The sequence below is a fragment of the Cladosporium halotolerans genome, assembly GCF_011745625.1.
Source record: "Cladosporium halotolerans strain TM138-S3 chromosome Unknown Sca6, whole genome shotgun sequence".
In the NCBI taxonomy this organism is placed as follows: Eukaryota; Fungi; Ascomycota; class Dothideomycetes; order Cladosporiales; family Cladosporiaceae; genus Cladosporium; species Cladosporium halotolerans.
Genome location: NW_027191457.1, coordinates 172,825 through 197,031, shown reverse-complemented (window position 1 = coordinate 197,031; position 24,207 = coordinate 172,825). Strand labels below are relative to the sequence as shown.

The following is a 24,207-nucleotide window of genomic DNA, read 5'->3' as shown; positions in this document are numbered from 1 at the left end:
ACAAAAAACGGGTATAACAGAATAAACACTAGGTGTGCAGAAACAGGCAAGAACGGAAAGACCGTGCTCGGCTGCCGTCAGCCGAGCAGAACCGCATGCAAACAAGAAACCTCCGCCTGGCGCCGTAAAGGAGAGACTCGAAACCAACCCGCGCCTCTATGATGACGGAAATGAAAACAAAAAAAAAAGGTGAGTCGGGCTGCTCGCCGGCTCGCTTCGCTCACGACCTCGGCGTGGCGAGCAGGTTCATGTTCGTCTGGATGTGGACGTTGTGCGCGACGGAGTCGATGCCCGCGAAGGGGTCGGCGATTTGCCAGTCGAAGTTGCGGATCAGCTGTTCCAAAGAATGTCAGTCTACGCCGCTTCGCGGATGAATCTCCTGACGGGTTCGATGATCTCCCCTCACCTCGACAATCGCCTTGTGCAGCTCCATCATCGCAATGTGCCTGCCCAAACACATGAACCGCCCGCTCCCGAACACCACATCGACCGTCTGCCTGTACCGCACGCGCGTCTCGGCGTCCGCCTCGACCCACCTGTCCGGCCGGAACAGGTGCGCGTCGGCGCCGAAAATCCCCTCGTTGCGGCACAGCGCGTCGTCGCAGATACCAACCTCCGTGCCCTCGGGGTAATACACGCCCTTGAACGTGTCGCCGCCCTTGGGCGCGAGCTTCGCCTTGAGGCCGAAGAGCGGCGGGTAGTTGCGCAGGCCTTCCCAGAGGCAGGCGGAGAGGTAGGGGAGCTTCTGCGCTTCGGCGTAGGTTGCCACTGGGTGGGAGAGGGCGCCGGCGAGGGCCGCGGCGTCGATCTCGGCGCGCAGTTTGGCGTAGGCGACGGGCGTGCCGGCGAGGAGGAAGAGCGTGCTGCGCAGGACGGTCGTGGTGCTGTCGGAGCCGGCGACGATTTGCAGGTTCGCTTCGACTTCGCAGCGTAGTTGCGAGAGTCCTTTGCTGACGAAGTGCCCGAGCATGTCTTTCTTGACTTTGGCGTTGGGCCCGAAGCGCTCGGCGACGGCTTCGCGGGCGAATCCTAACACTGGGCCCATGCCCTTTGCGTCGGTCGGCTTGGGCGCGGCTATGGCTTGGACGATGGGGTTTTGGAAGAAGCGGCGGAAGCTGGGGTGGTTGACGACCCATTCCAGGAGGACCATTGCCTGCGTGGTGGTCTTGTCGTAGTCCCACAGGTCGGCGTTGGCGGCCATGAAGCCGAACGGCCGGCCGAAAGCGACGGTGCTGAGGACATCGAGGGTGAAGAAGCGAGTGATGGCGGCGATGTCGACGACGGCGTTGCTGTATTTAGTGCGAAGGAGATCGATCATGTCGTCGACGCGGGCGTCGATGTCGGGCTCCAAGGTATCGATGTCGCGACCGTTGTACTGAGAGCTGTGTAAGCGAGCGCACAAGCAGGGATTCGCTGAACGACGAAACAACGCACCCCGCCAATCTCCTTCGCCCGCAGGTCGGCGTGGAGTCGCTCGTCGCGGGCTGAAAAGACCGAATCATATCGGGCGTCGAGGCGCACACCGTCGTACCATCCCGAGCGCGTCCATTTCGAACCAGGCGCATTCATGTGGCGCACGAGATCAGCGTCGTCTGTTACCAGCAGGTTGGGACCGATGCGGCAGGGCGATGCTGCGGGATGCGTCAACGTTCGAATTCGGATTGCGAGTGGACTCTTCTAAATTGTCAAGACGGGACGACACTCACCATATCGCTTGAGCGCTTCGCACTGGGCCCGATTGACGCGGGCGTGCAGGGAATGCCAGAACAACCAGCCGCGGCCAAACTTGGCGAGACGCGGGCCCTCGAAGTGTCGCAGCGTGCGCCAGTTGGTGAAGGCACGCAGGGCGACGAGGAGGAAGACGAGCAGCAAGCCCAGCTGTGTTGCGGCGGGCGACGCGAGCATGTCCGAGAGGGCGGACATGGTGTTGCGACGACGGGCGGCTGAGACTCGACGAGAGCGCGCGCCGCAGAGTCGGGTCGACACTTATTAAGCTGCGCGCACCGAGGGGAAGGTTCATGGACTCCTCCTCTGGCTCGAGTGGGGCGCCCGCAGAGGCCCGACGATGCGGGCGGGCCGCGCGAGCCCGCTGTCGTCTGCTGGGTCTGGCGGGGGCCGTCGAGCACCACGCGTCCACCTTATTCGCCCTGCTGGGGTGCGGCCGGCCACGTCGCGCCGCCCGTTTCTGCTAGTCCCCAGCGCCGACATGGTTGACACCCGCGGGCCCTTCCCCGGCGAACGGCGAATGCCCTAATGCGTAACGTGGACGCAGGGATGCAGCTCTGTGTCTGACGCCGAGGCACGCGAGGGTCTTCATGCTGACCGCGCACAGGAGCTCTGCATGGCTACTTGCAATCGCATCTGCAGCGCCGCACGCAAGCTTGATCGATAGAGCGAGTGAAGTCCAAGGAGAGACACGGCAAGCCTGGCAGCCAAGAGGGCCTAGAGCGTGATGCTATACTTTCACATGGGCATCCATATGTGGCAGCCGCTATGCTAATCCCGTCCAGACTGGCCGTCTGCCTATTCCCGATGCCCTCGCAACTCTATGCCGATACCTGATCGCGCCACATAATTACACTTTTGCCCAAGCCACCTACGCACCGCATGCAAACACGCCGGCGTGGGGCGGCACAGCACGCGCATTGCGCAACATGGCGTTCGATAGTCGATACTGAGGCTTGCATTGGTCAACAACACGTGTCATCCACGTGCGATAACCTCACACATGTACGACATCACCTTTTTAAATAAACGAAAACCAGCCAGCAGAAATTTTGGGGGGAAAAAAAAAATAAAACACATGATCGGGCTATCAAACGTCGCTAAAGCCATGTCTACACCCAACCGCTGCCGTCTCGGAAGAGCTCGTCGTCGTAAGCTCCACATATGTCGTGATAGTCCAACCAATTCCCCGAGCCGCCATCTCTGGCTATGTACGTCTTGGGGTCGCCTTCATCAGCCTCATATGCCGGCCAATACTGGCGTGGGACTTCGCTGTCGCGGCTCTCAACAGCTACGTAGCTCTGCGGTCCGGGACTCGTCGCATCGAGCAATCCACGCAGATTCTCCTGGAACCAGACAACGGGCCACCAAGTCTCGCGCAAGCTTTTCATCCCGTCGCGATGCGCATTGTGGTGGATAACCACAGGCGAGATCCCCGTCCACACATCCGTGAACAAACTCACGTTCTTCCAGGTAGTCTCCCCAGACAGCTGCACGGGAGGTGCAGTGTCTTCAATGTCCGCCGCCACCGTCCGAAGCCGCCTCTTCTCCTCCCTGATCCCACGATCATCCTGCACCCTCCGCAGCTGCTCCTCATCCTCAAACCTAACCCAATCCGTATCGTCCTCAGCAAACACCGTGTTCAGCCCAATCTCACTCCCATAATCCACCCCCAACCCAAACTCAAAATTACCATCCTCCCTCGCCGCCGCCTTCGCCCTCACCTCCTCAATGTGCGTCTCGTTCCACCCCTCCCGCGGCGCCAGCCCGGCGTCCCGCCGAACAATCTCCCGCCACAGCTCCTGGTCGCCGAAGATGTGGCTGAAGATGTACTGGTCGCTGCCGAAGTTCGCGTCCTCGGGCGCCTGCGCGAGCGCCTGGTCGAACAGCTTGCGCATCGCGCCCACGCGGCCCATCGCCACGCCCGAGTTGAGGTAGCGCGGCCGGAACGTGATCCACGGGTTGACTTCGTTGTCGACGTCGGCGTCCGTCGCGGGGCCGAAGATGTCGGTTGCGAGGGAGGATTCGGGGACGGCGTAGCAGGGCGGGCTTGCGGACCTCGTTAGCAAAAAGCAAGCTGCAACGGCCGACCTCTCTCAAGTCACAATGGGCACTCACTCGCTCTCGCTCCACGGCCAGCACCTCTTCTGGCACCCGAAGACGATCTCCTGCCTCGCCCCCTCGCCCGCCTCCCCCATCTCCCCCTTCACCCTCCCGTCCGCCCTCCCATTCACAGCCAAAAACCTCTCCACCAGCGTCTGCGGCCTCAACTGCACCCACGCATCGTACCCGTCCAGCATCAGCACCAGATCCCCGTCGTGGTCCGCGCCAAGCGAGTCCAGGAACGCCGCCGTGCCGTTGATCTTCGCCAGGTGCGAGCCGCCTTCGACGAACGCGGGGTCCGAGAAGGTCGTGTTCCAGTTGATGATGGTCGGCGACGGGTAGCCGAGGACGCGGGCGGAGACGAGCGCTTTGCAGAGGTTGGGGTCGGGGCGGGAGGCGGGGATGAGGAGGTGGAGGGTTGATTTTTGGGCGGGTGCGGGTGCGGGTGGGTTGGGGGGTTGGGGGGAGAGGGTGGTGGGGTGGAGGTGGGTGCGCGAGGGCGTGAAGGACTTGGCGGAGTTGGAGGTTAGTTGGTGATGTCTCGAGACTTTTGGGGATCATGGGTTCAAGTGGCGACGTACGGTCAGGTAGATGGTTATGAAGATGAAAGCCGAGAGGGTCGCGAGCAGGAGGCCTCTGGTGACTTTCGTGGGAGCTGGGTATTGACGTTTGAAGTCGGGCGAGTACTTCGATCCTGGCCCGCGAAGACCGAGGATCGAAGACAGTCGTGTTAGCAAACCATCGTCAGTCATGTTTTGGCTGAGCTGTAGAAGATGGAATCAACCCAGGCGCGCAGAGGACGCGCGCGGGAGGAGGAACGCATCTTTGTGTTTTAGGATACTTGCCGCGGGAACAAGTCGTTTGTCAGACCAAACTATCATGACGGCCCCTTGCGTCCGCGGCGAGACTAAGTGCAAAGCCATTGATTCCGCGTCGACGTCCGCGCCCCGACGCCACAGATCGCTAGCATCTCAGCCATTCGCTCGGTTTTAATCTCCCTGTGTATTGTTCATCCCGCAGGATCGGAAGTCGGTCCACAGCCGTCATACCCATCATCTGAACCTCTGCGCCACAGCACATTGCACGTCGCTGCTAAAAAAAATTACTCGCTGGTCAAGTCGATCGTTAGAAGCCATCAGCCATCTCGTCCACGTCGGCTTTGCGCCACGGTGGATGGCATGTCACTGCTGCGACGAAACTCGCCAATCTCCAGTCTGCACGCCGAGGAAGTCAACTCACAGCCGTCTCCCTCTTGGATGACCGCGCCACAGGCAAGCGGTATGTCACCGGTACTGAAATACTCTCCAATCAGCGGCATGTTCCTGCATGACGGACAGAATGATCTGCCGAGAGGCGGAGAGTAAGGCTGTGGCCCTTCCAGACCCAAGGGAGGATCGCAGCGAATCACAAGCGGAGCAAGCCGCCACCCCGCGGGCCAAAGTTCACAGCACAGTTGCGACCCTCCAAGCAAAATTCCCCATCTTCTTGAACCTCATGCACAGTCTTCACACGCTCTCGCTCGCCCAGCCCTTGGCTCACAGGCACTGCCCGTTTCTGGCGGTGACTCATTCTGCGACGTGGCCTACAAGTCGCAGTCGCAACGCAGGCCAGGGATCTGGTCCCACGGATCGCAGCGCCCGCCTCTCCAGGCACCATCCCGCTAGGCCCGCCCTATGGGGCCTCGTTACGGCGAACCCACGCTGGCCCTGCGCGGTCCGTCGCCGCCGAGGAACTGGAGTCGGGTACATCGGCAGGGCTGGCAGCCAGCCGTTTGCGCTCCCTCTCTCTTTGAGCTCTTGCTGCTTGACGCCGTCAAGCATCATCTACTTCGTTCCCGCTCTTTCATCTACCCGTGGAGCTCCGCGGCGCCGCTAGTATCTGTGTCCCTTGCGTGCGTTGCGGCGCCAGCGCACTACGGCTTTGGGAAATCAGCCTTTTATCGCCAGTTCGGCCAAAGCGGCTGCTAGCGCGGCTGGGCGCGGTCGCTGGTGGATAGCTGGGCTTGGGAGATTTGGGGGAATGGTTTACTTTTCCCCAATCGAAGGGTAGGCAGGACGAAGCTCCTAGCGCGGCGCCCCTGGCGAAGGGGAGATGGGTGGATGGGTCGTCGGAGATCGGTTACTGGTAGAATGGGATGTTTGTGCTGTGATGATAAGTGGAGTCGGAGATCCTGGGGGTTTCCGGTTTGCGGTTTTGTCGTTGGGACTTGGTAGGTTCTTGTTTATTCTTGGGCAGACGTTTCTTTCTTTCTTTGGTGCTCGAACCGGACTTGCGTGATTGCTTGCTTGCCTGCCTGCTTAGGTTTCGTTGTCTGAGAGTCTTCTCGATCGACTATGGCTGTTTTCCCTACGGCCGGATCACGCCGTCCTCGGCTGTATATCCTCGTTGCTGGGCTCTTCCTCGCGGTTGTGGGACTCTCGCTCGTTGGCTTTCATGATGTTCGTTCACCCTTCTGATCTTCTCGTGGGATGATCTTACTCACATCGTCCAGAACACGCGCAAAGCGGTAGTCTCGAAATGGGACGATCACATGCGTCCGGGCAGACCGTCTGCGATCCATGCGGTGAACGAGACGAAGCTCCACGTGCTTATCCCGGCGAACAATCCCGACGTCAACCTGTGTAAGACGCTGTTGACGTCCAGCGCTTTGGGGTATCCGGACCCAACTCTCTTGGCTTGGGGAGAGACCTATGATACCGGTAAGGGTGTATAAGATATTTATTGGCATGTGAATGCAGTACTAATCGACATGGTACAGACTATTTGCTTGGGGGTGGCAGTCACTTGGCCAAGATCAGTGCTGTGCTTAAATGGCTGCAAGAAACGACTGATGCGGCGGATGACGATTTGGTGGTCATGATGGATGCTTACGGTGAGTGATGTGACATCCGATGCACGGCTCACGGTTGGTTTACTCACTTTTGAACAGATATTTGGTTTCAATTGAGGCCGGAAGTTCTTATTGAAAGATACTACGCCACCAACGAAGACGCAAATGAAGGGCTGCTGCAGAGGCTAGGCACAGCTGTTGAAAAAGAGGGTTTGAAACAAACGATCATTTTCGGCTCAGGAAAGCGGTGTGCTCCTAATCAGGTGCAGACGATCGGTTGCTTCCCAATCCCAGATTCGCCCTTACCTCACGACCTTTACGGCAACAACACGGACTCGAATCTCGGCCGCAATCTGTGGTACAGCTTCCGCCAGCGCTGGCTGAACTCAGGCTTCATCATGGGCCCCAAAGCCGACCTGCGCGCCCTCTTCAAACGCGCCGCAGAGAAAGCCACGGAGACCGAACGCGACATGGAGTACGACGACGGCAGCCACGGCTCGGACTTCATGTACCACGGCAGCGACCAAGCCCTGTTCGCCGTCATCTTCGGCGAGCAGGAATACCAGCGCGAGGTCATGCGCCGCCGCCACTACGGCATGGCCGACAAGATCCGCGACCGCGCTGGCGTTCCGGCCCCCAACCACATCTACAGCACCCTCGTCGACGACCCTCTCAACCCCAGCTTCCATCACCAGCCTGGAAAGCCGAAGGCTAGCAAGCCGGACGAGTTCGGAATCGGCCTCGACTACTTCTCCGATTTCATCCAGCAGACCGTCAATTCCGAGGAAGACTCCAAGTACATCGTCTACGAAGACAACATTCCAGAGCAGGTCGAGCAGAACCGCGAGACTTTCGACTGCCCCTCGCGCGTCACAGGGCAGTTGCCGAACGATGTTCTGCGCTACGGCTCGCCGCTGAAGAACATCCGGACGGACGAGAGCGGCTCGAACGCCGACAGATGGGACCACGTGCCGCTTTACACGAATTTGTGCTTGAACAGGATCCCGATCATGATCCACCACAACGGAGATAAGGCCGCTCGCGAATACCAGTGGGAGAATATGTGGGTGCAGCGCCATGCGAGGAGTGTCGTTGGTGCTATGGTCCACGAGGGTGTGGATGCCACGGGCGGTGCTCATCTGCCGGATCGGGGCTATTTGCCTTGGACTGAGCTGTGTCCGCCGGAGTATGATCAGGAGATCTTCCGCTAGGAGGTGGAATTTGGGGTATCAATTCTGGCGATCGAATGCGCTGTTGGCAGGCCGGCCACGTCTTCCCGATTTTGATCGGTCAAGATTCCTCGCTACGTCTCATGCCGACTGTGACTGGACATCCTTGAGTTGCCGAACCGAATGGCTACGTGAACGCGGAGATCGAAAATCACCGAGGGGCTTGAAAGCTTCTATGATCGACCTGGGTAACAAAGATGCGGTTTGTGCTTTGGCGTAACGATTGTAGCGTCAAGGCAATCATAGCAAAACACGCCAATTGCTTTGGGAGGGGGGATGTTATAGGCAGAATGGTCCAGGGTTCGATCGCACAAAGATCTGCAAGCAATCTCAGAATGCTTCACTGCTCCGGATCGATATTTGGAAGCCTGCGAATAGCCATGAGGCCGAAGTGAAGACACTATGGACAGTTCCTCACTGGAGTTTTCTCCTGCTGAGCTGCCTGCCTTCCGCGCAGCCGCATGCTAATCCAGTCGCGACGCTCGCTCCTTCCACATCGAGAAACCAACCCAAAACAAACCATCGCCCACGACCCGCTCAATTCCACAACCCTCTAAGTCACCAATCCAACGATATCTCCAACTAGGGCACCGCGCCACACGCAAACATGCCGGCGCTCATATTCAGCAAAGTCCGCCAATTCAACCACCTCCAGTCCCTCCAACGCCGCCGCCTCGCCCGCAGCAACGACCCCCTCTCCGCCCACCAGCACGAGCACCACCGCACAGCTCTCCTCCTCGTCTACGACATGCTCAAGCAGCACTGGTCCGTCCTATGCCTCCTGCGCCAATTCCGCGACTCATTCCACCGCTGGACGGACTTCCGCTCGCGCGCAGAGGTCGTCGACGCGCTGCTCGCGGCTCTCGAAGCGTACGAAGACGCCCTCACGCACCAGGCCGCGGAGCCGGACGATGTGCGTTACGATTTCGAGGGGTTCGAGAAGGTGCTTTTCGGCGCGATTTCGACGCTGCATGCGGCGGGGAGCCAGAAGGTGCTTTATGACAAGGTCAGGTTGCCGAGGGTGGGCTGGAGATGTCTGGAGGAGGCGGAGGGGTGGATGAGGGCTAGAAAGCTGCTGGTGCATGCTGCGAATGGGAAGGTGAGGATGAGGGAGTGGGAGCATGAGGAGGTGGGGATTGTGCTGGATGGGAGGTTTACGGTTTCCTTCTTTGATCCCGAGGAGGAGGTTGAGAGGGAGGTTGCGTTGAGCGAGGCGCTGTCGAGCGAGCTGGTGGGAGCATATGAGGGTGAGGTGGATGATTCGGGAGATTCTTCGGATTCAAGCGATGGACAAGGTGGCGAAGTGAAGCTGCGCGTGAGAATCCCGCAGATCAGGAATGCGTGCTGAACTTAGGAGCTGCGAGAATCTTGCGTTGAGCAAGCAGTTGTTGAACGGATGCATTGTGAGACTGCGCAACATTATGTGGATACGAGTCTTGAGGATGGAATTCGATAGCGATATGGAACTGTTCGGTTGACCAAACATTTGCCCATTTTGCTGGCTGCATCATTCGTACTGTTGGTGTATATCGCGAATGAGTGATGTTTTTTGTACTCCATTTTCGAGCCATTCGATCAACTGCAGTTGCAGTCACTGTTGGCAGGAAGGGAAGGGTTGAACGAGCAATGAAGTGAGGCTACGTGCCAATTCCGGACTAGCGCACATCGCGTCGGCTCGTTCGGGCAATCCGTGTCCCCAAGCCCTACGTCTCAGAGCGCGTCTTCACGCGATTAATTGGTGATGGCCCCGCGGTAGTGATAGTCTCGTCCAATTCTTTCGCAACAGATTGATCGCATCATCCATTGAGCGTGGCTCGAGCGTGCAGCTGTTGATGCTGCCTACCGAGGCCACATTCACTTTAGCGAGTCCCTCAGCACGCCGCAGTCACTGCGCCCTCTCACCGGACCTGGACGCGACACAGCCGGCTCTGGAGCGACTTTCTCGCGTAACACAATACCTCACTCTTCACTCTTGAGCAATGGCGCGAGTGAACAACAGAGTATCCACCGCAGCGTCATCGCGATACGCTTCTGAGACACCCGCGCCGACTGCTTCCGATCAGGAAAATCGCGACCCGAACACGCGACGCGATACCCGCAAGCAGCGCGGCTCCAACATGCCTTCGCGCGATAGTTTCCCTACGCCAAATTCTGCAGACAGCCACGGTCATTTGAGAGCCCAGAAGCGTAGACGCGTCGAATCGAGGGCCGCGGTTGCGTCACCTGATGAAGATGGGGAAGAGACGGACGATCGGTTCACGAGATACTTCGATCCGAATCAAGATGCGGATGAGAGGAGGGACATCAAGCGTAAAAGCAGGGCATTAGAGCGAGAGTTCAACGGTGAGTGAGCAACCTCAAGTACTTTGTTTTGAAGGGAGGCTGACGGGGGTAGAAAATCGCGACGAGATCCTGAAGACCAACGACTCGCGACTCACAGAGACAGTGGAGAAGGCGAATAATATCTTCAACGGCATCAAGCAGACGAACGATGCCACCTCAGACTCTCGTTTGCTAGTCAATGTGTCAGATCTTGCTTATCGCAAAGCGAACCAGCTTGTCTTGGGTGACACCAGCAGCGGAGTGGATGTGGATGAGTTCCTTTCCAAATGTATTACGTACATGCGAAATGGTGGACCTGTAGAGGGTGACCCTGTTCCGACGCAGAACCGTAGAAGACGGAATCAAAATCGCCAGTATAGCGATGACGAAAGTGACGATGATCCAATTGGCGAGCCGTTGGACTGGGAACTGCTTGGTCGCCACGCCTGCGTTCCTTACAACTCGAGGCCTCCCGTGCCTTCTTTCTTGCTAGGTCCTCTGTCTGTGCAGAAAAAGCAGAGGACGCAGACGCAACGTCGCGCGCGACAGACCAGGGAGACTGGTCGGGAAGCACGTCCAGAAAACCTCACTGGTGAAGACCTTGACCTCTCGAACGAGAACGATTTGAAAGCGGTCTGTGGCCGACTGCACACTGATCTGGCGAAGCACTGTGAATGTGCCGATGAAGCCTTGACAAGGGCAGGGATCGAGGATCTTGAACAACTCAAAACGGACAAGGGTAAAGCGATCCTCAAGAAACATCGAATCACTGCAACTGGAGGTCCGAACTTGCTAGAATATGCCCTCGACCCGAAGGATTTTGGCCAGACCGTCGAGAATTTGTTTCGCATCAGCTTCCTCATCAAAGAAGGCACTTGTGGTGTAAAGCCTGATGATGACGGCTTGCCGACTATCTGTAAGATGCTTTCCCTGCTCGTTTGCGCTTCATGAGACTGACATTAGCCCAGGCCCAGAAAAACCTCGAACTCTAGAAGAACAGCGTCGTAACAATATAAGCAAGCACCAGGCCATTTTCTCTCTCGATTACGAGACGTGGCATAACTTGGTCAAGGCATATGGTGATAAAGAGCCCATGATAGCCCACCGGGAGGCAGAACAGCAGACTCAGATGGGTGCCAGAGGATGGTACAACTAGCGCGATCTCTCCAGTCACTCGACTCGAGGTCGATCTTTGTTTCTTCGCATTTAAGCGTGGCGTTTTGGCATTGCATACATTAGAGATATCCACTAGAGCACGAGGCCATGCATTTCTTTCGCCGCAAAGTATCATTACCCAGCCCGATAACCCCTTCGCCTTGACGGTGAAGATTGGTTGTCGTGCAGGGCACGTGGCTGATCTCCCACGTTTCCCATCTTCCACCCTTACTTTAGAGTCTGCCGCTTCTCGTTTCTCGCTTATACCTACGAAACCGGTATGTGCTTGAATCAAGAGGCTCTCGTCAAGCCCGGTGTAGATGGGAAGGCTGCGCCGGGAGGCCGAAGCGGTCAAGTGAGACTTCGTCAAACGACGGCTGCCCTGCAGATCGATGCCATTCGGTGGTTTCGCTTGTCCTAGTGGGTCCTGGGGCGCGCGATTATCCAGACGCGTGGGAGGCGTTAGCACGAACACCTTTAGCTCCATCAACAGCAACCTCCTTTCATTACGCGACACGACATTTGATCTGATGCCGTGGTCAGAATGGTGATATTATACTTCGAAGAGGAAAAAAAGAGATTGAGCAGCGTACCTCACGCGAGCAGCCCACACGAAGCGCAACGGAGGCTTGCTCGAAAGGGTCCGCCCGTTGCCAAAACAAGGACCGAAACCAAGCTTTTCTCACCACGAGCCTTAAACTCACCTCGGCCAAATGCACGCTCACGGTCACAAGCTCACGGAGGCTGTGCCCTTGAGTTCACTGGTCTCCCCACGCTTATGGGAGCGGGAGCAGCATATTTGATTCCCCTTGAGGCAACGCGCGCTGTTGTCCAGCTGGCTCGAAAATACCGCACTCCCACGCGCCGTAAATCGCTCATACGATCCAGCAACACGGCCCTGCTGGAATGCGCGCGGGACGTCCCAGCCTTCTGATGCTTTGCGGCATCGACCTGGTCAGCGGCGTAATCGTGACCATTAGTTGGGAACGAGGGCCCATTTGATGGCGCAAGCGACATTGCATTGCTCCATCGACTGTTGCGGTGCCTCCCAACCAGCACTTGACCTTTTCCAGCCACTGGGTTGCACAGCCTTTGCCGTGTCAGGTATCTCGTCACGATAGCCCTCGCTCCCACGTTCAATCAACGTCTTCACGTGTCTGCGCCGCCCTCGTGCGGCCAAGGTTGTAGGTTATTTTCCTGACTACAAGAGGCCCCAGCTGCCGCCATCAGCTCGTCTTGCATTACTCTGTTCTCACTTTCTCTCTTCTTATCGTCCTCTCCCCTCTCCCCTTTCGTTGCCAACACTTGCAATGGAGAAACTCGAGAAACACAACGAAGTCGATGTCGACACCGTCGACCTCGAGCGGCAACGGAGTCGCATCCGCTATGCTCCCGAGGTTGGACGGCAAGAGAGCAGACTGCGGTCGAGGAGCAGGCGCGGCTCTATGGACTCGATGTCAATACGACCGGCGCGAAGAAGCATCGATCCTGCTCTTGCTCTTCCGCCGCAGTACAGGACTATGTGAGATCTGCCGTGTTGCCTGCGGTCCTCGACTCGGACTGACATTGTATAAGGTCCTACGACATCGAGCACAGCAAGCGCACCAAGTTCGCCGAAAAGACGGCTGGAAAGAAGAAGAAAGATATCAAGTCAAAGAGCGCGGAAATTGGTACGGCGTTGCGATATGCAGCTGACGGATCAACCCAAGCTGACCGGCCGTGCAGAGTTCAACAACATTCAACATCACAAAACGCCTGCAGACGAACTATTCAGCCAGCTATCAAGTTCTCGTGGCGCAGGTCTTCCCGGCGCAACTGTCTTGCAAAAGCTCAAAGAGGTTGGCCCTAACCAGCCTACGCCTCCGCCTTCAAGATGGTTTCGCAAGTTGATCACATATCTTTTTGGCGGCTTCGGATCTATTCTTTTTGTCGCGTCAATTCTTGTGTTCATTGCTTGGAAGCCTCTAGGGCAGCCTCCAGCGATTGCGAACTTGGCCCTTGCGATCGTGCTCGCAATCGTCTGGCTTCTCCAGGCCGCCTTCTCGTTCTGGCAAGATTTCTCGAGCTCGCGGGTCATGGCTTCCATCACAGGCATGTTGCCTGACCAGTGTGTTGTACTACGCGATGGTCAGCAGACTCAAATTGACGGACGCGACGTGGTTCCAGGAGACATGCTCCGCATCACGATTGGCAACAGACTCCCTGCAGATGTCCGCTTCGTTGAGGTGTCTCCCGACGCCCGTTTCGACCGTTCGATCTTGACAGGCGAGACTGCACCTCTTCTTGGCTCTGTTGAATCTACTGATGACAACTACCTCGAGACTGCGTGTATCGGCATGGCTGGCACACACTGTGTCTCAGGTAGTGCTTGGGGCCTTGTCGTCGAGACTGGAGACCGCACTGTTTTCGGCCGGATTGCAAAGCTTACAAGTACACCGAAGTCTGGCCTCACACCCTTGCAGAAGGAAATCCTGATCTTCATTGGTATCATTGTTACTCTCATGCTTACAATGGTAAGCGGTGTCTATCTACAAAAACTCGTTGTCTGGATATGCTAACATTGTTAGGTCATCCTTGTCATCAGCTTATGGGCTGGCTGGCTGCGTCGCGAATATCCTGACTGGATCTCCGTGCCGGTCCTTATCGTCGACTGCGTCTCGGTCGCCGTCGCATTCATTCCAGAAGGCCTGCCAATTGCCGTGACGGCCAGTCTCACGATTACCGCCAACATCATGAAGAGGAACCAGATCCTCTGCAAGAGCTTGAAGACGGTCGAGACATTGGGCTCCGTAAATGTGATATGTTCAGACAAGACAGGAACGCTCACAAGGAATCAGATGTCTGTTACGGATTGCCTTGTTGGAAAACAAAAGTACTCTGCGAAGGAAGCGGTCGGCCTGTACGAAAACAGCAAGGTCGTCCGCGAGCTGGCAAATGTCAGCGCGGTCTGCAACGCTGCTGAGTTCGATGCGTCTACACTCAGAGACCCGCTTGAAGGCCGCAAGATCAACGGCGACGCTACAGACTCTGCCATCCTTCGCTTTGCGGAAGCTCTGACACCCGTCAGCTCTCTGCGCGCCTACTGGAGATCAATCTTCCAAGTCACTTTCAACAGCAAGAATAAGTTCGCCATCAACATTGTCCAATCAGACTCCGCTCCAGAGAATGGAGTTGTGATGATGATCAAGGGCGCGCCCGACATTCTCCTGCCGCGTTGTGGGTCTTACATGGATAAGGATGGGTTCGCCGAGGCCATTAGCCAAGGAGACCGTAAAGTCCTCGAAGGCATGAAAGATACCTGGTCATCGCAAGGAAAGCGCGTCATCTTGCTCGCAAAGAAAAGGCTGGACAATCTTCACTTCAACCCCAGCGACCAGCCGCGTGAATACGAAACCGACATCATGGGACGCGCAACTTCTGAGCTCACCCTCGTTGGCTTGGTCGCCATCGTTGATCCTCCAAGGCTGGAAATTCCTGAGGTTGTCCGCACACTTCGCACTGCTGGCATCCGAGTATTTATGGTCACCGGCGACTTCAAGCTCACGGCTGGCGCTATCGCTGCTGATTGCGGTATCATTACGCAGCCTAAGAATAAGGTCGACGACGTGACCAACCTGGTTTTTGGTAAAGACTATCTCGAAAGCGCCGGTATCAAGGAGCCCGCCTCCTTTGAGACAGACCGCTGCCACGCCATCGTTCTCTCCGGATCGGATATCGAGACTCTGGACGACAGCCAGTGGGACAAGCTGTGCAAGTACGATGAAGTCGTCTTCGCCAGGACAACACCAGAACATAAACTTCGCATCGTCAAAGAGCTACAGGCACGCGATCTCACCGTCGGTATGACTGGCGACGGCGTGAACGATGCTCCTTCACTCAAGGCCGCAGACATTGGCATCGCCATGGGAAACGGATCCGATATCGCGATCGAAGCCGCAGACATGGTCCTCATGGATTCTTTCGCCGCCATCGTCGAAGCCGTCAAATACGGCCGCGTTGTCTACGACAACCTCAAAAAGACCATCGCCTACCTCCTCCCGGCTGGCAGCTTCTCCGAATTCTGGCCCGTCATCACGAACGTGATGTTCGGCCTGCCGCAGATCCTCAGCAGCTTCCTCATGATCATCATCTGCTGCTTCACCGACTGCGCCGCCGCGACCGCCATCGCGTACGAAGAGCCCGAAGCAGACGTCCTGACCCGCCCGCCCCGCAACGCCAAAAAGGACCGCCTCGTCGACTGGAAGCTGATCCTGCAAGCCTACGGCTTCGCCGGCATGATCGAGACAGTGTCGTCTTTCGCGATGGCGTACTGGTACTGCCAGCGCCAGGGCCTGTACTTCTCAGTGCTGTGGTTCGGCTTCGGCGCGACGCCGGACGGCATGAGCGAGGATGCCAAGACCGCCATTCTGAACAGAGCCAGCTCGATCTACTTCGTTAATCTGGTCGTCATGTAAGTCCACCCTTGCCCTTTCCCAATCCACGTTCTCCGACACTGACTTTCTTGAAGGCAATGGTTCAACCTCTTCGCGCTGCGCACGCGCCGCCTCTCTCTCCTGCAACACGCCTGGAACTGGTACCTGCTGCCGGCGATCATCTTCTCGCTGCTCATCGCCATCTTCTTCCTCTACGTGCCCAAATTCCACGCCGTGCTCGACACGACCACCGTGCCGGTCGAGCACTGGTTCCTGCCGATGGCGTTCGGCATGGGCCTGTTGCTGTTGGACGAGGGGCGGAAGTTCCTGGTCAGGAGGTATCCTGGCAAGTTCTTTGCCAAGTTCGCGTGGTAGTGTGTTTTGCGTGCGCACCCAGGTTCTCTGTTGAAACAATACGATAGATTAGACGAACGGAACGCAGTCATGATTAAGCATTTCTTCGCCTGCCTATACGACTTTGTGCGCTAGCTATGCCTTCGTGATCGCTCGCCGTAGCTAATGAATCAGTAAATACTGCTGTGTATGTGAGCATGCAACACCCTGGCGACACCTCGCTCTGGAAAGAAGGAAAGAAAAAAGAGAAGAGAACACCAAAGCATGTCCTCACAGCCGCGCTCAGTGAGTAGAAAATAATCGATTGCAGACGCCGTTTTTTCCATTGAACGCTCAAATGCTTCCTCGCCAAACATGTCATAATTAAGACCACGCAAAAATCTCCTCGTGGAGTGTGCCTAAGCCTCCAAATCACTAGGCGCATCCGACAGCTCCTCGTCGCTGTCTTCTGCCTTCCCATTCCTCCTCCCTCCGCGAGTCGGCAGCCTCCTCGTAGGAGCCCTCTGCGGCTGTTTGCCCCGCTTCTTGGTCTCTTGAGAAGAAGCCGGTGGCGGCGCACGAGCGGCCGCGGGAGTGGGGTGACTGCTAGGAGGCGTGTCGGACTCGACGTCTTCGTTGGCGCTCTCTCCCTCTTCCTCGTTGTCCGGCTCGTCCTCCTCCGAATCGCTTTGCTCGACATAGCTCTTGGCCGTCGAGACGCGCGCGCTCTTTCTGCGCTCGCTCTCGGGGATTGTGTCCTCGATCTTCTTCTTAGGCGTCTTGGCAGGCTTTGGCACCTTGCGAGCGGGAGTCTTCTTCGGCGCAGCGGCGCTGGCGGACGATTTCGTCTTCTTTGCCGGCTGTTTCGACGCGGTGCCCTCGGCCTTGCGCTTCTTTGGCCTGAGGCTTGCTCTGACGAGATCGGCGATCACGTCCTCGTCCAGCTCGTCGGGCAAGTAACGCTTTTCTGAGATCTCCTGGGCAGTCTGGTGATCCGCAAGCGGTGCGAACGGACCGGCAGGGATGCGGACCTTGCTCGGGTAGACTTGCAAGCTCCAGCCCTTCTCCTCCTGGAAGCGTTTGATGATCGCTTGCGCGAGGTCGGAAAGGACGTAGAGGTTCTCGGTCTTGCTCTGGTCGATGCCGTCTTGCACGGTCTTGACGCGCTGAGCGAGGTGGTAGATCAGGGGAATATTGCTCTCTGTGGCCACGCACTTGAGGTAGAACATGATGTACTCGACAAAGTCCTCAAGCTCACCTGCTTCCGGCGAAAAGTCTTGGTGGTGTGCGAGCAAGCTGAGAAAGCGAACGAACACTTGAACCATGGTTGGGTCGTTACCCTTGCCAGCCATCGCAGCGCGGGCTTTAAGCCAGGTAGTCGTGCTTTCTTTAACTTCCTTCGAAGGTTCGAAAGCGTACATAAAGACCAGGCCATAGAAGCGCTGCGGGAGCTTGCCTTGTCCAAGATACTTCTTGACAGTCCTTACAAAGCCAGCTCTGACCTCCGGGAGAGGGTCTTGAGCAACCTTCGCTAGGCGGTTGAAGTCGGCATGAGAGAAGAAGCTGTGCAAGGTACGGTCGCAGCAAAGCTTTAGCAGTTGCACAGCGGCGGCGAGACGCATTGATGATCTGTGATGCTTTGGTGTCGTCGTGGTCTTTGAGAGTTCACCCTCATTCTCAATTAGAGTATTGAGCAGCTTGTAGACCGGATTTGCCGTTGCTCTAAACGCTGACTTTTGCGCATCGTCCGTTATCAGACCGACACGACCACGAATGTTGTTCACTAGGATCTTGAGGGCCCAGAGCTTGGATGCTAGGTCGTCGTCAATGTCGTCGGTCCATTCGGGATCATTCTCCTCTGCAGGCGTTCGCACTTGTCTCAGGATCTTGCCAATCACCAATGCGGTAACTGCCTCTTCACTCTGCTCCTGAACCTCCCCACTCATTAGGAGGCAGATCTGACTTATCGCAGCCAGCTTAGAGAGGAAGTGCTCTGCGCCGTACTCGGCTGTTTCAAGACATTGCTTCAGAATATCGTTGGCGTACATGTCTTTCTTGGAAGCGGACGACGCTATGACAGTGATCGCGTGTTTCGAGGCCTTGGGAGGCGATCCGTGAAGAGCGAATGCGCCCATGGCTTCGTAGAAATCACGGTCCTTCGGCATATCGTTCGGCGATCGCTGAGCGAAGTGCGCGCAAGACTTGAGTATCTCAACAGCCTCAGGGTCATTGGGTGTTGTCGCTGTTGGTGCCTGCTTCTTGAGTGTCTGCACGTATTCCTTTGCTTGCACCTTAAACGCTTCTGGTCTTTGCGTCGAAATCTCTTGTAGTAGTTCATGTGCTGTGGAGCTAAGGTCCTTCTCGTTCGTCCTCGCAATATTGCCCATCGGAGTTACATGGCTCTGGTTGAAGACCAAGATCGAAACGATACGCATCAAAGGTAACATAGTCTCTAGTACTGTTGGCATCGGAGCAGGGGCATCCTCGAGGCGCTTCGAGAACTCCTTCATAGCTTTCGTGATCTTGCGGTAGTCGCTATCCGCAGCATAGCAGAAGCGAATCAATTGATTGGCGCGACGGTCGTGGTGTTTGGAGAACTTCTGCAAATGTTCAGCCGCAAGTTGGGGATCTGGCATGAGTTTTGCAAGCTGTTCAACGTATGTGGCAAGCTTCTTCTTGTCCTCTTTCTGCGATGATTCCGTGTCATCGCCGTGCAGGGACTCACTCGTCTTGAGGAAGACCTCCATGTACTTCGCGAATGCCGCCTGGTGCTGTTGCAGCTTGTAGAATACAGTACGTGCACGGGCATCGAGGTCCCGCATGAGCACGAGAATACGCTCAACACGAATGGTGTCTGGGTCCAGGCTTGACGTTGATCCATTCTGGCTGTCCGCAACACGCTGCGAAGTGACCTTGTTAGATTTGATACGGGGGTAGCTGACTGGCAATAGCGACTCATGTAAGGCGCGATAAACGAGTGCGTTGATGTGAGGATTGTTGATGTACACGGCGCCCAGGATGGATGACGGGATGGCACCGAGCAGCGTGCGAGCTCGTTCGCTGCCCTCACCAATGGCGCCTGAAGCAACGCCCCAAATGCGTGCAAGCAGCTCTATGGCAGCTGTGCGGACGTGAGCTTTGGGATCCTTGATACGACCAGCCAAGTTATTGAGCAACGACTTTTCCGTCAAGACTCCGCCGCTCTTTCCCAACTTCTGAATGATAGCATCGAAGCTGAAGCCCGCGATGGCCTGCACTGCAGCCAAGCGAACTTTCTCATCGGAGTCGAGAAGCATGTCTGCTAGTCCATTTAAGAAGTTGGTTTCTTGATCGGCGTCAAGACCCCGGTTGCCTCCAGAGGTCAGAACAATGCGGGCTGCAGCCGTTGCCCATGCGCTTCGGATGTTTGGCGACCGGTCAGATCTTCGCTTGAGGAACTCGTGATAGCATTCAGGATACTTAGATGAGAAGTCATGAGGCGCAATTGGCTTGAAGAGCGCATTTTCCTGCTGCTGCGGAGCCGAAGATTCCAAGCTTGGTGACGGATACGCTGCAGGGTCGAGCGGTTCCGGTGGTGGAGGGCCGGCAGCACCTATGCCCGCGATCATGTCGCCGACTGTCTGGACAGCCAGCGTCCTGATTTGAACATTCTCGGCTGTCATTTCCGAAGTGACCTGAGGGATGACGGCGTCGATGACTTCAGCCGAAGTACGCCACAGCTCTCTCAAGAGACTGTGTGCTTTCTCGACATCTCTGAAGTCCTGCTCGACGGGCGGTGTCATCAACCCGTCATCAGACTCATTCTCACTCTCATCGTGTGTACGCTTACGTCCTTTGGATTTGCCGAGCTTCGAAGTAGTAGGAGCTTCTGAAGCGTCGACGAGTACTGAGCTGTAGTAATTGCCGACCGCAACACTCAGGGAGTCTGCACAGTGGTTGCATATCGACCTCGCCAGGTTGTAGGCGGGTGAGATGTCTTCCAGTGTTCTGGGAGCCGGGGCACCACTCTGAGCCATAGTCTCCGGATCAGCTCTCAAGAATTGTGCCAGTAGGATATCCAGGACTCCATCAGGCGGCTTTCCACCTTCTTGAAGAATCGCAGAGAGCGCAATTGTCAGGTTGTACTGCACAGTCTTGGCCACCTGCTCCACGCCCGCGCCTTTGATGTTCCCTGATAGCAGGTCGAAACAGTTCGCGAATAGCGTCAAGATGAGATTCTCCGAGCCAGGAAGGTCAGTAATCAGAACGATAGAGCGCAGGTTCGCAAGCGAGTCCAAGATGTCCAGATACTGCTGTTGGTAGGGTCCAGACGAGTTTGCGAGGGCCGGAATGACAGTCGACGCAACGAGAGAAAAGATCTCTCGCAGTTGGCCAGCCTTGTAAGGCGCATTGGGTGCAAGTACGCGGAACATCTGGACGATGCAAGCCAGCGTCCAAGCCTTGACACCTTTGTCTTTGTGGCCCAACAATTGCGTGTTTCCGAGTTCCTGAGCTTTGGGCGTGACAGAATCACGACCTGCCTGATCTTCGACCTCGAACTGCTCCATAGCCGACAGCTCGTCATGTAGTTTTTTGAGACGACGCAGAAGGTCCGCAACGGGGATAGGGCGTCCAGCGCGCCATGTAAGAGGCTCGTCGAACTCAAGCACCTGCGCGGCTTCCTGCTCGGCCTCTTCCTCGACCTCCATTTCTTCGTCCTGTGACTGCTGCTCCACTTCCAACTCCTGTGGCTCCTCGACCGGTTCAGGGCTCGCAGCCCGTCTTCTGCTGGCGCGCGCCATATCGGAAACTGCGTATTGGCGCTTGCGATGTGTCGGCCTCTACGCTGTGTGCATGTCCGGTGTGAGAGGTTGCAATTCTTGGTCGGCGCAAAGTGCCAGAATTGTCGCAATGCGCCGGTCAAAGGTCAGACCGCTGCAGCAAGCTGAATGGCGACGCGCTGGACGCGCCTCTAGCGCGGTTTGAGAGCTCCCCACCGAAGACAAGCTCGACGCCATCGGCCTTGCAATTCATCTCCACAATATCTATTAGATTGCAGAATCATGGATGCCTACCTCAGTGACTACGTTTGTACGACTCGAGTTCAAAGTCACATCTAGCTGTTTCTGCCATTAGCCGCGGGTTTACTTTTGTCGGTCAGGACGTCATGTGACACATTTTGGCTGTTAAGAGCATTGCCCTCTGCACGCGAGGCGCTGACTACAGAACAATTCAATTGAAGATTTTGGGTTGAACGTCTCACCTTCAGGCCTTAGACATCGGCGGTGCCATCTTCAGCTTCGCCAGATCCTCAAAGGTTTCCCTCAAAGCATCGCAAGAATCCACGAACCCGTGCCAACCACACTTCCTAGCCTTGTCCGGGCTGTACAACAGCGGCGCCGGCCTGCACAACGTCCCGTCCAAGAACCCGAAAATGCGATCCAACTCGCCCTCATCCGGAACAGACAGCCCAAACTCCCCCGCCATCTCCTTCCACGCCTTCTGCACCTCCCCCCTCTTCGCCCACTCCGCCATACTAAACTTACTCCTAACCACTCCCTTCCCCCCATACCCCCTCGGATTGAACCTCGTCTCCACCCGCCCATACTCATCCCCGTCCCTCGGCCCCCTGAACTCCAACCCAAACCACCCCGCCACCTTCGGCCACGCCGCCTCCCACGTGAACGCGCTGCCATCAAACGCATTGAACATCTCCCCCGCGGGGCCCAGCAGCACCGCCCACTCCTCCAGGTACGCGTTCATGCGCGCGTAGCTCATGCTCTGGTTCATCTGCCAGCTGGCCTCGTCGCCGGGGAACTCGAGCGGCAGGCCCAGGCGCCCGCAGACGCCCGCGTAGACGGCCAAGGGGTAGGCGTAGTTCATCGCGGCGTCCGGGACGGCGCCCGTGATGGGCCCGGGCATCGCGACGTTCCAGCCGCAGCCGCTGCGCGCGCTGTACGCGGCCAGCAGGTCTTCCTGCGGGTAGTAGAAGTTGGGCTCGAGCTCGACGCGCGGGTCGCTTTCCTCCTGGGGGAGCTTGGTGGGGCCGAGGTGGATGCCGTATTTCTTTGCGCCGGTTTGGAGCATGAAGCGCGAGGGCGTGATGGCTGCGGCTTCGAGGGCTTGCAGGAAGTTGCGGAGGAGGTCGGTGTTGACGCGGACCATCTCGTCGGCGTCGGACCAGAGGCCTTGGCCGGGTTTGGGGGGCGGTTGGAGGTAGGAGAAGAAGAAGACGTGGTCGGCGGTGACGTTGTGTTCTTTGAGGGTGGATGCGATACGGTCGGGGTCTTGGAGAAAGTCGAGAGGGATGTGCTCGGCGTTCTTTGGGAGGCCATTGGGGATGTTGGGCGGGCGGCGGGAGAGGCAGTAGATTTTCTTCCAGCGCTGAGGAGATTCGGCCAGGACTCGTAGCATGTAGTGGCCGCTGATGCCATTCGCGCCGGTTATGATCGCTGTGAGGCCGTTGGTTTCGGCGGGATATACAGGGAGGCCATGGAAGATCCCTTTTGAGTGTACGAGCTGCTGTGTTTGTGACATTGTAAGGTAGTAATCGACGTGTAGATTTCTAGTCAGATGTCGTCCAGCTCCAAACTATATCAAGTAAATATAACAACAAAGTCAAGCTCTTTCAGACGAAGGTAGAGAAGATGCGTCCCTGCTACCTTGCATGTTTCACGAAGCTCGCTCATTACCTTGGATGTTGTCATCCAGTGAGGGGTTCGGTTAGGCCATGATGATCCTGTCCACAATGCTCCGCTCACGTCGCTCAAACCAAGCGTCGAGCTCATCCGTATGACGCGACAAGGTGCTATAGCTCAAAGAAGCGTACCGACAGCTCCATGTTGTACCTAATCCACGTGCAAGTCGTGGCAAGGCATGTCGCGTCCAGGTAGGTCAGGAGGGGTAAGTGCGGACAGCACACCAAAGCCTGGGGCTCCGACTTCGGTCGCAAAGCAAACAAGCCTATCAACTCGACGGTTTCGCCCTTCAAGACAGACGATCACAGTTGCTTAAACAACCTCAAGAAAGGTAGCTCTCATCCTGACAGGCCCATCACGTAAATATCACCACCTTAAGTCCATTTACGTCCGCTGGCAAACAAAGGCGCCCAATGAGCGCACGGGACGACTCTCACGGCGTCAAGCCCTAACGCCCGCCGGCCGAGTCACGTTCTTTGTTCCGCCCGGAGCCGCTTACATTCGTTGTGCCTTATCGAGGTGATGAAGGCGTGATAGCTCCGGCGGTCCAGGCTGCCGTGGCTTGAAGCCGAATATCCGGAGGATCTGAGATAGACCGGAGGGGATAAGTATGCGACTGTTCCCTGATTGCGTCGAGTTTGCTGGAATGTAAGAGATCATCATCATCATCAGCATCTGCAGCATACTTCACCTTACCACCGGAACACAGGGTCTCGAGTGTCAAGCAAGCAGTACAAACAAAGAAACCAAGACCCTCGACCAACCAACCTCGCCAGAGCACCCATCGACATCTGAACGTCTGCACCACAATCAGCACCATCAAGAACTCACTCACCACCACCCACCCAAAACCCCAACCTCCACCCACAAAAATGCACATCCCCTTCCCCCTCCGCCGCTCCTCCATCCCTTCCCGAACCCCTTCCACCTCCTCCTCCAGCCCCTCCTCCGTCCCCGCCGAACTCCTCACCACAACCCTCCCGCTCGCCCCGCGCGAAGACAACTCCAACATGAGCGAAGCGCAGCGCGAGGCGCGGCTGCGGGCGCGCTGCAGGCGGGCGACGGAGCCGTGGCGGAGCGCTAGGATGCTGGGCGAGGGGAGGGGAGAGTGAGGGAATGCGGCACTGAGGGAAGACTTGAGGGAGTGAGGAAAGGGAGTGGGTGCGGCGCCCTCTGCTCTGTTTCCTGGGATCTGATGAGAGGCTTTGATGGCAGAGGAGAGAGAGAGATGGCTGGCTTGAAGGCCGCGGAAGCGATCTCGCGGAAACGACCTCGACGAAGAAGGAAAAAGGTGCTCGCGCGAGCTCTTGCCGCTGCTTCTCGCCGCACGCTGTCACGCGACAGCGCAGCTCTCGGCGTGCGCGTGTGTAACGGCACCGCAGCGCACCCAGCATGAACCCGCGATGATGATGGAGCACGGC

At 57.1% G+C, this 24,207-nt stretch overlaps 9 protein-coding genes across 9 annotated transcripts; 5 read left to right on the top strand and 4 right to left on the bottom strand.

The window, feature by feature from the left end:
• Positions 1 to 220: 220 nt before the first annotated feature.
• Positions 221 to 1,945, bottom strand: WHR41_02404 (uncharacterized protein; the record flags this gene model as incomplete). Its single annotated transcript, XM_069371010.1, has 4 exons — positions 1,707 to 1,945; positions 1,435 to 1,631; positions 407 to 1,375; positions 221 to 334 (listed from the first exon to the last, which is right to left on the bottom strand). Exons 1-4 carry the CDS (start codon positions 1,921 to 1,923, stop codon positions 221 to 223), a joined length of 1,497 nt encoding a protein of 498 aa, XP_069231703.1. The 5' UTR covers positions 1,924 to 1,945.
• Positions 1,946 to 2,837: 892 nt separating this feature from the next.
• Positions 2,838 to 4,580, bottom strand: WHR41_02403 (uncharacterized protein; the record flags this gene model as incomplete). Its single annotated transcript, XM_069371009.1, has 3 exons — positions 2,838 to 3,774; positions 3,844 to 4,337; positions 4,410 to 4,580. 3 exons carry the CDS (start codon positions 4,578 to 4,580, stop codon positions 2,838 to 2,840), a joined length of 1,602 nt encoding a protein of 533 aa, XP_069231701.1.
• Positions 4,581 to 5,535: 955 nt separating this feature from the next.
• On the top strand, positions 5,536 to 7,869 carry WHR41_02402 (uncharacterized protein; the record flags this gene model as incomplete). The annotated part of the gene is made up of 4 exons (XM_069371008.1): positions 5,536 to 6,266; positions 6,320 to 6,527; positions 6,587 to 6,700; positions 6,758 to 7,869. The coding sequence occupies exons 1-4, from the start codon at positions 6,162 to 6,164 to the stop codon at positions 7,867 to 7,869; spliced, it is 1,539 nt and encodes a 512-aa protein (XP_069231699.1). The 5' UTR covers positions 5,536 to 6,161.
• Positions 7,870 to 8,494: 625 nt separating this feature from the next.
• WHR41_02401 (uncharacterized protein) lies at positions 8,495 to 9,235 on the top strand (the record flags this gene model as incomplete). Its single annotated transcript, XM_069371007.1, has 1 exon — positions 8,495 to 9,235. The coding sequence occupies one exon, from the start codon at positions 8,495 to 8,497 to the stop codon at positions 9,233 to 9,235; it is 741 nt and encodes a 246-aa protein (XP_069231953.1).
• Positions 9,236 to 9,685: 450 nt separating this feature from the next.
• On the top strand, positions 9,686 to 11,493 carry WHR41_02400 (uncharacterized protein). The gene is made up of 3 exons (XM_069371006.1): positions 9,686 to 10,230; positions 10,283 to 11,125; positions 11,178 to 11,493. The coding sequence occupies exons 1-3, from the start codon at positions 9,867 to 9,869 to the stop codon at positions 11,363 to 11,365; spliced, it is 1,395 nt and encodes a 464-aa protein (XP_069231942.1). The 5' UTR covers positions 9,686 to 9,866; the 3' UTR covers positions 11,366 to 11,493.
• Positions 11,494 to 12,614: 1,121 nt separating this feature from the next.
• WHR41_02399 (uncharacterized protein) lies at positions 12,615 to 16,231 on the top strand. The gene is made up of 5 exons (XM_069371005.1): positions 12,615 to 12,886; positions 12,940 to 13,034; positions 13,090 to 13,877; positions 13,932 to 15,814; positions 15,872 to 16,231. The coding sequence occupies exons 1-5, from the start codon at positions 12,675 to 12,677 to the stop codon at positions 16,149 to 16,151; spliced, it is 3,258 nt and encodes a 1,085-aa protein (XP_069231908.1). The 5' UTR covers positions 12,615 to 12,674; the 3' UTR covers positions 16,152 to 16,231.
• Positions 16,232 to 16,528: 297 nt separating this feature from the next.
• On the bottom strand, positions 16,529 to 20,890 carry WHR41_02398 (uncharacterized protein; the record flags this gene model as incomplete). Its single annotated transcript, XM_069371004.1, has 1 exon — positions 16,529 to 20,890. The coding sequence occupies one exon, from the start codon at positions 20,888 to 20,890 to the stop codon at positions 16,529 to 16,531; it is 4,362 nt and encodes a 1,453-aa protein (XP_069231907.1).
• A 463-nt stretch (positions 20,891 to 21,353) lies between these two features.
• Positions 21,354 to 23,174, bottom strand: WHR41_02397 (uncharacterized protein; the record flags this gene model as incomplete). Its single annotated transcript, XM_069371003.1, has 1 exon — positions 21,354 to 23,174. Exon 1 carries the CDS (start codon positions 22,623 to 22,625, stop codon positions 21,354 to 21,356), a length of 1,272 nt encoding a protein of 423 aa, XP_069231912.1. The 5' UTR covers positions 22,626 to 23,174.
• A 484-nt stretch (positions 23,175 to 23,658) lies between these two features.
• Positions 23,659 to 23,898, top strand: WHR41_02396 (uncharacterized protein; the record flags this gene model as incomplete). The annotated part of the gene is made up of 1 exon (XM_069371002.1): positions 23,659 to 23,898. The coding sequence occupies one exon, from the start codon at positions 23,659 to 23,661 to the stop codon at positions 23,896 to 23,898; it is 240 nt and encodes a 79-aa protein (XP_069231911.1).
• Positions 23,899 to 24,207: the final 309 nt, after the last annotated feature.